This window comes from Antrostomus carolinensis, unplaced genomic scaffold (genome assembly GCF_000700745.2).
Source record: "Antrostomus carolinensis isolate BGI_N321 unplaced genomic scaffold, ASM70074v2 scaffold15144, whole genome shotgun sequence".
NCBI lineage: Eukaryota > Metazoa > Chordata > Aves > Caprimulgiformes > Caprimulgidae > Antrostomus > Antrostomus carolinensis.
This window is the reverse complement of record NW_010308867.1, coordinates 27,724-40,731: the sequence shown is the minus strand read 5'-3', so window position 1 is coordinate 40,731 and position 13,008 is coordinate 27,724. Positions and strand designations below refer to the sequence as shown.

Genomic DNA, 13,008 nt, shown 5'->3' with positions numbered 1-13,008 from the left:
TGGTTCCTGAGTTAAATCAATACATCGTGTAAATGAGAGATACAGATTGTCCAGAGAGCTGCAAACACAGGAGAACTGCCTTCCTTTCTCATGAGTTTAAGTGACAGTAACAGCTGATGCAATGTTAGTATCAACTCCTAATGATTAAGTATTTCAGAAGTAAACTGTTGAGAACTCTTCTTTCTGCAGCTAACTCTTGGATGTCGTATGGTTTATATCTTTGGTACCTTTCAAGCATCCCAAATATGGGTGCAGCTTTATGGCCTTAACACAGAAATTCTGTATTTAATTGTTAATGCAACTTTTTTATTTTTATTTTTATGGTTACTTTTTTGTGCAGTGTCCTGTTCTGCTCATGTTTAATTCTGTGTTTAGAGAACATTGCCTAAGGAACAACTACAGCTATGATTTCAAGTGTAGTTCAAAGCACAGCCTGTGCTTAGTCTCTCCAGTTCTCTCAGTTGGAGCAAACATTTTGGGGAAACAGTATCACCCCTGCAGTACAAAAAAAAATGGGAGGGATGGAGAGGAAGGTAGATATAGGGGACCATGAGCTGGGTACTATGGGACCAGACTGGGTGCCACAGGACAAAGCACAAGACTAAGGTTAGTTCTAGAATGGTTAGTGTCACACAGACTTTGAGCCCCAGTCCTACCACACTGTTGCTCATCAATAAAGAGGTACTGACAAGACCAGCAGGCAACGCATCTCCTACGGCTTCTCTTCAGGGCTTGTGTTGTCATCTCTGTGGTTACATCATTACTGCTAAATAAAACAGAGCCACAATAAACCTAGCACTGAACCAGAGTCCACCTCTACTGCTTACCTGTCCACGTGCTTCCTAGCACAACCCTGGCCCAGGTCAGCCACCACTTTCTAAGGTACATGGTACCAGAGTGCATAGCACAGGCTGTCTCCAACAGGAAGTGAGGATGAGTGCACCAGATTTGTCTTCCTGTAGCCTACAGTCCTGCAGTGCTATTCAAGCAGGTGTTACACCTTCAGATATACCACACTGTGATAGTTTAACTGAGCTGGCAGCCAAACAAGACACAGCCACTTGCAGCCCCTCTACCCAGGGGATCGGGGAGAGAATTGGAGGGGTAAAGCTGAGGAGACTTGTAGGTTGAGATAAGAACAATTTAATAATTAGAGTAAAAATAAAGTTAAAATAATAAAAGTAATAATGATAACATATATATATAGAGAGAGATATATATAGATATATATATCAAATGAGTGATGCACAGTATAATTGTTCACCATCTGCTGATAACGATCCTGGAGGAGCGAAAAGGAACCCCAAAACTGAAATCACAATCCCGGAAAAGCAAACCTGAGCGATTCCCGAGAGAATCCCCCCCTTTCCAGTCAGCCCCAGTAAAATAGATACAGGACTTGAGCTTTTTAGCATAATATTGGAAATGTTACTTGTACTTACTATCTTTGAATCATTACAGTTAATATATACTTTATTAGTGAGACATGGCACTGGCCACAGAAATTACCGCAGTGTGTCGCAAGTGAAATTTGTAGCAACAGAATTCTCAGCACGTGGTTTCTCTAATTTAGGCCTGTAGCTTTCAAATACATTAAATTTGTGGACTCCTGAAAAGTTGAGATTGGAGGAGCAAAAGCTTACAGACAGCATTTCAACCTACTGACAACAGCCTTGGTTTTCTTCTTAATTACCCTACGATGAGATGCAATTGCAGACCCTTACCCTACAAATCCACATGGTACAGTCACATGGTTAATACTCCTGCACTGCAGTTTTTAAGTTGAATCAAAACCTTACTCCTAAAACAAGGAAAAGAGACAAATCTTGCTCTTGGCATGTACCCTTTGAGAGACAAGATCATTCCTGCCTTTTTTCCTTTGTCTCTGTGCTCACGATGTTGAACACAATTAAACGCTACAATTCTCAACCTCTGTAATTTTTTTTCCTGAGACTCTTTGCTGTTTCTGTGCATTGATAAAGGCAGCAGCACTTGAAAAGAGATAGGGCCAAGGGAGTTTCGAGATCAAGTCATTCATGTTAAAGATATCTGTACTCCTGTTCCTAGTCTTAGCCTAAATCCTGGGTAAGTAGTGACAAAGGGAGTACCTGCTACCCAAGTGGAGAAAGCTAACTTACTTCCTTAGCTTGTCCTCTCAGCTGTGGGAGAGAGACAGGTGATTCCAGAAAGCAGCTCTGAGCAAGTGATTATTTTAAGTACCGATTCAGGGAAATATGTAAGTGGGACAGTTCCTTTCTTATGCAAATGATTCTTTCCTTGCCATCTACCTTAAACTGTCAGCAAGGTGTAGAGAACTTTTTTCATTTTTGGTGTGCTGACAAAGACTTGCCAAAAACTTCTGTGAAGTACTTGTGCCAGTATTTTCCCCTCATTAAGAATAACCTCTACCACATTACTGGGATACCTTTGTGTTGACTACCTCCCCATTAACACATCAAAGAAAGACTTCAGTGTTGAAATCAGCAGGTGGAACCACTACCTAATACAACCACCTTGCCTGAAGAGATAGACAGATGTTACTCATAGTTTATTCCAGGTTTCAGATTGTACAACTTCGATGTCATGTGTGGAGGTGCAATCCAGGTGCCTAAATTACAATGATGTAGCAAGTCACTGTCTATAAACTGGACTAGTGGACTAACATTAGCCTGGTGGCTAAAGCTAACACATTGCATATTACAGCTGTTGTTCCACTACTGATGGTCAGCTGGTGAATGGCTTCAGAATTTTATTAATTTTTATGCTGCACTCATATCATTGTATCCACCCAGCCAAAACTGATTAAAATTATGTTTCTGGATATGCCTATTGGTTATTTGCTTTGTTTTGATTCTAAATAATCTGATAGCACAGAAAATAATGTTTCATCAGGCAGTTAGTTGGACTAGATGATCATTGTAGGTCCCTTCCAACTGGAACTATTCTATTCTATTCTATTCTATTCTATTCTATTCTATTCTATTCTATTCTATTCCATTCCATTCTATTCCTTATCTGCCTTGTGTAATACGCTGCAGTCAGATTTTTCACTTTCATCATCATTTCCACCTTCTACAGAATGTCATATTGCATCAGTCACCTCCTTTGAGTCTGGATACTGTCTGCAACCTGTGTTTTATCACACAAAGCAAATCAAACAAAGCAAAACTGTTTATAGTTGCCATTCAGTTACCACAGAGGTCTCACATTTTCCTTAGCCTTCCTTTTGCTGACATTGTATTTATAGAAACCAGTTTTGTTGGCCCTTCCTGTCCCTCACTAGTTCCAACTCAAGCTGAGTTTTGGTTTTCCCATCTTCATCCCTGCACACTTTGGTAATGTCTCTATATTCTTTCCAGGTACCCCATCCCCACTTCCCTCTTCTGTGCACTTCATTTTTTCATTTGAGCTCACTCAGGAATTCCCTGTTTATCTGCACTGGTCTTTTACCAGTCACTAATTATTCACTACTAATTACTATTAATACAATGCCTATAGTAAGCAATAGTAATTAAAAAGTCACAGTTATGCAAAAAGGGGAATTAATTGGCACATTTTCTTATTTTCTTGACTATTTCATGCTCTTTATAATATTCCTGAGGTGGAGAGATTGAGCAAGGGAGGGTTGTAGTTTGTCAGTGCTTACATAAGATGACCATAGCTCAATAATTTGAGATTAAAATAGCTGATGAACTTTCATGCTGTGAAATGAGGGGCAGAGAGCTCTACTGGCTTCAGTAAGTGAAAAAGGAAATATCTAATCCAGTTAAATAACAGCTGAATAGCTATAGAGTGCAGTTTTTAATGTCTCAGCTGAAATGAAACTTAATGTTGTGGCTGTCAAAGGCAGGAGATCAAGGAAGGGAAAGCTAAATTATGAATGAAGTCAGAAAACAGGCATGAGGTGTTCTGTTGAGCTCCTACTGTGTCCTTCCAGCCCCTTTCCTCATGAAATACCATCCTGCAGTTGCAGTTTTTCTGAGTTATGTCATTAGGTTTCCTGAATGGTTGCATTATTTTCCACTGAACATACAGGCCTCGTGGTTCTTTCACATGCTCATAGGTGAAATACCACATGAAACCAAACTGAGGGACACAAAATGACTCGTACAAGAAATATGTAAGAATGTTGGCATTTTTTTCCTGTGTAAATACTATTTTTCATAATCTTTCATGACTTTCCAGTTCTGACTCACAGGAAAGATAACAGCAAACTTACATAGAACAGAGGTTGGTAGATGTAGTTAGGAGGAGAGCTGATTTGCATGCTACATGTAATTATACTGTAGATCATGACACATGCTTTGTTTTCAGTGTCTCAGCCTTCTAGGACACAGTTCCCCATGCTGGAGAAATGTTTTCCCCTAGAATTACAAAGGAGAAGATAAACACTCTCTCACCATTTCAGTTTTACCTGATTTTCTTTTAAACCACACTCATATTGAGGTGAAACAACTGTAAAGAAATAGCACCTTTTATTTTACTGAAAAAAAACGATACCAATTTTTGTTCTATAGTGTAAGGGAAGTATCTTCTTAGAATTTATTTTGAAGGGCAACACCAATACCTATACTCTGGATTTTATAACTAGAAAAAGCAGAGTTCTAATACATGTAATACCTGAAGATGTTAGGCGATAATAAAAGTTACAGATTTTAAAAGTTTAGAGTTTAGGTTTTTTGTCTACTTTATAATTTCAAATTTCACACTGAAGGTTTATGATTGTACTCAAATTACATCTAAAACATTGTCCAAAGTTTTTTAAAGATTATTGATCATAGGTGAACTCTAATTTTTCATATTTCTAGACCTGAGAAAGCTCTGCCTGTGGACTTGTTCTGACTACCATAGCACTGAATGTGGATTCTCTTAGGAATTACACAGAATCACAGAATGTCAGGGATTGGAAGGGACCTCAGAAGATTATCTAGTCCAATCCCCCTGCCGGAGCAGGAACCTAAATGAGATCACACAGGAAGGCGTCCAGGCAGGTTTTGAATGTCTCCAGAGAAGGAGACTCCACAACCTCCCTGGGCAGCCTGTTCCAGTGCAGAATTCTCTTCTACTAACATCTCTTCCCTCACCATTTCTAGAAAAAAATGTCAAGAGTTGTAGATTTTGATGTCTGCATGTCTATAAAAACAAACATGTAACTCCACTGCCTGATTTTCTCAGTCTCCCAGTTTCATACATACTCAGTTACAATTTGCCTTAGGTGATTTAGATAACAGACTGATCAGGTAATCCTTTCCTTACTGTCTTCACCTATGGAAAAGTGTGTATTAAATCTAAGCAAATATATCAAACAAGAAGGCTAAGGAAAGATAAATGAGAAGTAATCACCTGGTTTCAGTATAATGTGAAGGTAAAATTTCGTATCCCACTGCTTCTCTGTTGAAAAGGCAGATATTTATGTTACTCTTTCTCTTTCCTAGCGCTAAGTTGTGTTCTCTTATGTTTCTCTAGGCTGCTGTAGTACCATCCGCACAGTCTCTCAACCTAACTGACTTCAACTTCAGTGATTTTGAGCTATCAGATTTTGAAACAACCTTGTGTACAATTCGAATGTTCACAGACCTCAACCTGGTGCAAAATTTCCAAATGAAACATGAGGTATGAATGCTGTCAAATGTTCCTTCGCATGAAGAGACAACTTAATTATTAGAAAATCGGGAGAATAGTGAAACAAGCCTAAGTAAATATAATTGCAAATCTGTATTAAAGAGCAGTTAGCAAGCTAAGAAGGTATATAAAATGGGCAGTACTTGGGTCTGTCCTCAGTTTGGTTCTACTGAATGATTAATGATTTGGTTAATGGACTGTAAAATGCTTTTATAAAACTGAGGAGGTAGAGGACTTGGTTAAAATTCAAATGAGTTTGAAAATGTATAGCAGTATTTCAAAACCAGCAAGAATAAATATATAAAGATTAACAAAAACAGTCAGCTAGTGGCAACAGAGAAAAATGTTTCACAGCTATGAGTATCAGAAACCATGTAAAAGTCAATAATGTGCATAGTAGCAAAAAGGGTCAATTTAATCCTTTACTGACAGAGTGGTATTTAAGGCCTATGGAGTGATCACACTGTAGCTTATATTTGGAGAGACACACAGAGATACAAACTGATTTTTAAAAATAAGGATTTAGGAGACTGAGCAAAGTTTGGATTAATTGAGCTCGTTTTCTCCAGAAAACAGAATATTGAGAGGGAGACGACAGCAACTTTTCAGCACGTGAAAGGCTGTTATAAAGAGGACAGTAATATTTTTATTTTTGTCCATATAAGGTAGTAAAAGTAATTAGCTTAGTCTTTCCCCCACAAGAGGTTAGATTAGAGATTAGGGGGAACTTCCTAGTTATGGAGATAGTAAAGACTGAAACAGATCACTAAAGTGGGCTGCATAAAATTCCCTGAAGGTTTTTACCAAAAGATCTATTGTAGATATGCATTTGTCAGAGGCACTCTAGACAGGTATTCTTATTTTGCTTTTGGCCCTGGAGGTAGACTAGATAATCTCTTAGGCCTCTTCCAGTCAATACACACAATTGCTATTTGTAAAAAACTTAATTTTTAAAGATGTTATTTTTGCTTTATATATTTTTCAACAGAATGTCCAAAGTTCTGTATGAAAATGCAATATTAATGCAGAGGAATTCATAGGCAAACCAATGAGTAAAAGAAAGCAGGTATTTATTTTCTAGATCACCACTTTATAGACCAATTTAGATTAGTAGTGTTTAAGGGCCAAAAGGTGTACTCTATTACCTAGTTTGACCTCTTGAATATCCCAGTACTTAGTTTCACCTTTGTAGTAAGGCCAAGAATTTGTACTTGCTGAAGGGATATGTCCCAACAGAAGGGAGAGAGTCAGGCAGCCCAATAATGAGTGAGTGGGCTTCTAGTTCCTAGTAGAGCAATCGTAATGGATTTGTAAAATCAAAATAGCACCATGACAATAGATAAGTAATTACATATTTCAGTAGAAGCAACAGAACATTGACAGCTTTGAAGCTACACTTTCCATGCTAGAGCTAAAGAAAACTGCCAGGCACTCTTTTGTTTCTAGCAGTGGAAAAGGCAGAGAATACTGCTGCTTTTGTCTGTGTGGAATTGTTTATGTGGGTGAATGATACTGGATTTTCATTTCTGTCAGTACAACATCTTTCACTAGGAACACTCAAAATTTTCTTGAACAAACCAAGGCCTAGATTCTCAGCCAGCATTTCACATAGAGCAGTATGCTGTATCCATTTAAACCAAGGGACTTGTCCTAGTAGACATCAAATTACTATCTGACCTCCGTACCTTTCACCTTCTTAGAAGTGAAGTATAACTCACAACTTGTAATACTGTTGTGTAAAACATCCAGGACATACTTTCTTCCTGCATAAAAAAAATACTACCAAGCACTATAGAGTAATTGCTGTCTTTCTGTCACACTTATTTGCTTTCCAAAGTCCAATTCTCCTTGTCTTTTGACAAGCTGATATGAGGGAAAAGCCACATGTTCATTATCAAAACAGCTCTTAAGAGAACTCTGTAATTAAAAAAAAAACCCCAATTATCAAATATGTTGTTACAAACAAGGATTATTTTCTCCCAGTGAGCTCAACATAACTCAGTTTCTGAATTAACAGCAGTGCATCTGACACTAACATTTAGCTGTTAGTAATAAAAACCCAAACTCACAAGTATTACATAGTCAGTGAGCAGCTGAACTAGCTGTAAGCATATTCTTTCCTATGTTCACAGTTACAAATATGTTATATTTGAACTTAACTGAGTTAAAAGGTATTTTTTTTTTCTGTAAGAGAGACAGTTTTCAAGCAGGATTACAGAGAGATTTGTTTTCATAAAAAGAATAGATTTCTAATACATTTACAGTTAACTATGTGATGCTTTCTTAAAGGTTCTCTGCAGATGGATTTTAAGTGTAAAGAAAAATTATCGGAAAAATGTTGCTTATCACAATTGGAGACATGCCTTTAATACAGCGCAGTGCATGTTTGCTGCTTTAAAATCTGGTAAAATTCAGGTACATTTTGCTGTTTCTACATTAAGAATCTTCTGGCTAAACAAATTCTATAATGGTGCATAGTTTTGATTGTCATGTCAGTAATAGGTTCATCATTTTGTGATATCACTAGTGAAATCAAAATATTTCTGCTGAAGACTTCTGGCTTTAAGGGCTTGGTTTGTGAAATTGTTGTCATGTTGTTAGGCACCCAGTTTCAGTTAAGTCCTCTGGAAATGATCAGGTGGATGTTCCCCATGGGAATATCTCAAATAAGGCACATATATGATTATGTCCTTTTTTAAAGTTAATGCTTATGCTACAAGCGAGTGAAAAAGGTGGAGAAGGAAAGGACTGACCCTATTCAGGATGTAGCCTTATAATATTCAACAGGAAATTTTTTAAGTTCAAACACCAAGCTGAGTACAGCATTAGACAAACAATAGAACATTTTTTGGAAATAAAGATTTAAATGATCATTTCAATGCTTTTGAGCAATGTTTCAACCTTCCACTTAAAAGACACATAATAATTTAAAAAGCAACCTAATCATTCTTTATTACAAATACCTAAGGGTGAGATGATCCCCAAAATTAAAAAGATATTGATTCAAGATTTTTGCAAAATATGTTTTTAGGTTTTGGTTTTATATTCTTGAAGAAAACAAAATGTTTCTGTTCATTCTGAATTAAACTGTTTCTTCAGTTTGATTACAGACTGTTAGAAAGCTCTTCTCAGAGAATAAATAAGTCTTATTTGTAGCCCAAAACCCAATACCAATAATGAAGAGGCATTCCCTTCCTCTACAAACTTTGTCTCACTAAAAAAAATAAAGTCAAAAGGTGCTGCAAGAGACAAAGGCAAGGGCTTTCATATTCCTTCTGCACTGAAAGGGACATGGTAGATTTGCTCTGTGTGCAGTCAGTCTAGCAATCTCCGATGATCCTGAGAGCTTGCTTGCTATTTTTGGAACCCTGTCAGTCTCCACTGCAATTTCCATAAATTGTTTTATTCCTAACTACACTGGATTCACTGCACACTGATTTTCATGTCCTACATTCTGGAGTTGGAATGGCATTGAACATAAGTCTCTTGATTTTCTCTAGTGTGAGAGGAAAAGCAAGCATTGGGGGAAACATCTTCCTAAGAGAAAAATAAAATCGGTTATTTCCAAGCTGATTTATCTTTTGACTAGACTAAGGACAGGTTTCGTTATCTAGAAAGCAGCTGCAAGTCTACAGACGTTGTAACTGCTTAAAGAAAATTTGGATTTGATTGTACAGAGGGTACAGCCCCCCCAGTGTCTGTGCTGTATTGAAATTCTTCCAATTCCTGTCCTGACTGTTGTTCCTGCTATTCTTGTCCCATTACAAAATGTGGCATGAATACTGTGGCTTTGTCCAGCCTCTGCTTCTCACTGGACAGATTTAAATAAATTTCCTATCCAATTCTATTGAACAATATTAAAGATATGTCACAAAAGTAGTCACAAAAGAGAAACTGTAACTTCTCCACTAATCCTTACTGGAGTTCCAGAATAAACTCTTTAGTAATGAGTCAGATACCGGTTCATTTTGTTTCCCATGGGTTTAAAACTTCTGTTAATTTACTTCCTCAGTAATCAATGAAAAGCATTACATTTTTCCTTTCTAATTATTACATTTTTCCTTTCTAATTATTTCAAAGACATTTGTATAATGAATTTTTAGACCTACTTAGGGAATGTAGCCTAACTCCCTTGAGGTAACAGAGGAGCTGAGCTAAAAGTCATGGGGTCAGAATTTAAACAATTCCTCATGCTCTCTCTTTGCTGCCAGGTGACATTATGCAAGTCACTTCCTATTCTTCTGTATCAGTTTTCTCATCAGTATATTTAGGGCAAGATGATGTTCCCTCTGAAAACTGCACTGAGGCCTATGGAGAATGGTTATTACTGTGCACCACAACTTGAGACATAACCCTTATTCTCAGCATACCATCTTATGTCCTTGTCCTCCTTGGACCAGAACTGTATCTACTATGTGGGTAAAGACAAGATAGTAGATTTAAAACACATTGTGCAAAATAAATCCCCATCACAAAGCTAACTCACTTCTTCTCTTACTCTTTACATACAGAGCAAACTGACTGACTTGGAAACACTGGCTTTGCTGATAGCAACTCTGAGCCATGACTTGGATCACAGGGGAGTGAATAACTCTTACATACAAAGGTAAGTATGTCTGAGAGAAGTTAAATAAAAACAAAATGAAAACCAAAATCACAGAGCTAAATTAAGTACAACCTAACTGATTTGATGGTGCAAAGGAGCGGGTTTTTACAAAGCAGTAAGTGTAAGAACAGCCAGAAACATTCAGGAGTCCAAAGCAAAGATGCACAACCTGAGCTGCTGACTAATTACGATGGCAGACGATGTGAACTCTTTGTGGACTGTGCAGGGGCAGCGTCTTCCTGCTCCTGTTCTGGATGTCCCAGCCCTGTTTCCCACACAGTGACAGCTTCTAAGGGACAGTGTGTAGGTCATGTGCAGCTTTTCAGATTGCTCCCTGCCCAACCAGACCCTGTCGGGTCTGAGCCAGCACAGAGCTGAGATCTGCAGCCATCTGATACTAAGGTCTCTCCCTACCACCGTGAACTCTATTTTACTCATGATTTAGCCATGTTTTTTTCCAGAATTCTAAGTTGATTTGGATAAGATACATATTTAAAATTACATTAAAAATGTGTGACTGTTTTGCACTGATTTTGGATGATCTATACTCTTTAACTTTGATCAGTTCTGGAATTACATAAAAAACTTTTACAACGCAAAATCAAAATATATTTTAAAAGCGTGAAACAAAATATTTTTACTAAACAAAATATTTTGCTTTGAGGTTATCAAAATGAAGCATCTGAACTTTTCTAAAATTTTCTCCATATTTTCATTTTTAACTACAAATACTTGTTTTTTTAGAATTTATTAATAGTTTCAGATCTGCCCAAAATGTGTTTTTCGGTGAATTTAATCTTCACTTCAATAACATTTTATGATTCTTTGATTAAATAAATAGCTTGACTTAAAATACAGTATAATGTGATGACTGTGATATGGCAATGTGTCCTGATCTGACCAGAGATGGGGAAAAGATACCCAGAAACGTGTACTTGCATGTTTTTCTGGCAGAGCTGGAGAGTGGTTTTGAAGCTACCTTTGGAAGAAGTGCTCTGCTGTTCTCGCTGTGTGTAAAGTAATACACTAGGGGAGGAAAAGTTTGTTTGAGGCAGAGAATACTGAAGGGCAGAAAATCAGTAAGCTGAAGCAGAATTCCTGCCTTTCAGATATATGTTCAGAATAACACTAAAACTGATATGTAAAGCAAAAAAACCTCAAACCCCAAAACTCCACAAAATTGAAAGAGGAACCTTTTTCTAGTTCCCTAATAGGGGATTCCAGCAGTAGCTGTAGCCTTGCAGTGACTGGAACCAGTTAGCTATTTTTTGCTTTATTTATTTTAAAAGAAATTTCCTGGAAGACATCTGGAGATGCGTCATCTCCTCTCCAAAATGTCCTGGGAAAGTGTCATAGACAGCAAAATCTAACATTCACACATGCTGCAAAGAGGAGTTGATTACAACTTAATAATTCTTTTTCAGTATAAAGTTCCATGATTTTTTTTTTAATCCCTTATTTAAATCTAAATGAAAAGTTATTTTTTCCAGGAATGGAATTCTTTTGTTTCTTCCTTGGAAGCAGGGAGAGTGGACACTTAGCATCTGATTCTTTTCTTACGCAACAGGGTTTCAAAGATTAAAATGGTCCTGGTAGCAGAAATGACAGGAAATGAACTGTTTAAAGGTCTTTTAATAGATATGCAGCGGTTTTATCTTCTTTTTCTTCCAAACCCACTTGTAAAGTAGACAAGCACAGTGTATGAAAACTGCATAACCAAACCAATGTGTTCAGAAAGCTGCGTGTCCTTTTCCTTGGCGTGTTTGTTTAACAGAAATGCCACGTCCTATGGAAGTAGGACCTGAGTTTATTTCCAACACTTGTGTCTTCCCAGGCAGCCAGGGTCTCCAAGTACTGAGCACGCCCTAGTTTGGTGCAGTACTTGGGAAGATAACCTAAGATATTTCTCACATATTTCTCTCTTCAGTCAGGATGAACTTTAGGGGACACAGTATGAATCCCACTTAACTCAATGGGAATTTCACCCAGCATGCGTTGGCACCATCCTACGATTTGTTTCCTTACAGAAACACGCAAGCATATTTGCTGTATACTCCTTTTGCAGTGGTCTCAGAGGAGGTGCTGGGCAGCCAGCCCATAATCCTCAGGGGCTTGCATCCTTTAATCTCCCTTTCCGCATTTTTGTTTGTCTTTCCATCTTTGTCTCCACATTTTTGTGCTTCTTAAATCCCCGGAGTCTCTTACAGATTTTATTAGAGTCTCTGTGTGCACTCACTTGCATAGGGACACAATCCTGCATCCACTAATTCATGTGAATGATCCTTACCCATACAAAAAGTCCCATGGAACTATATGCTAAAAAAGAATTTCTTCCATGATTAAACATTTGTAGGTCAGATTAAAAATTAGAGTAATAGATTCAGGATCAGCAGCAGAACAGACTTCCAGAAGAATCCCTATGTAGTTGAAGAGGTAACATAAACAATGTGAGACCAGGGACTGAAAATGAAGATACAGTTGCAGTGATGAACAGGGGGAATTTAGAAATCCTCAGAGAGGAGGAGTTTCTGTATTTTGTCTAAAGTTACTCAAACAGTAAATTCTATTTTCTAGACTAAGTTTTAAATCCTGCATCCGCACAGTTGGTTTCGTGTTGTTTTTCACTGCCTGTAGTAGAACCAACATCTTGTTTCCCTTTTGGATTTCAACTTGGGCAAAGGGTAGGTAACAATATTGCAGGAGTTTGGTCAAGAAGAGTGTGGTGATGAATGAAGTACCAATACAGTTACTAACACTGGGAAATTACTTGATGAACATTT

At 37.6% G+C, this 13,008-nt stretch overlaps 1 protein-coding gene across 1 annotated transcript in view; it reads left to right on the top strand.

Annotated features, from left to right (window-relative positions):
- Positions 1-13,008, top strand: part of PDE5A (phosphodiesterase 5A) — a 59,766-nt gene that overhangs the window by 39,011 nt on the left and 7,747 nt on the right. The window contains exons 13-15 of the mRNA XM_010165929.2: positions 5,467-5,613; positions 7,912-8,037; positions 10,134-10,228. Of these exons, the coding sequence (XP_010164231.1) occupies positions 5,467-5,613; positions 7,912-8,037; positions 10,134-10,228 (368 nt within the window). The remainder of the gene's footprint in view (positions 1-5,466; positions 5,614-7,911; positions 8,038-10,133; positions 10,229-13,008) is intronic.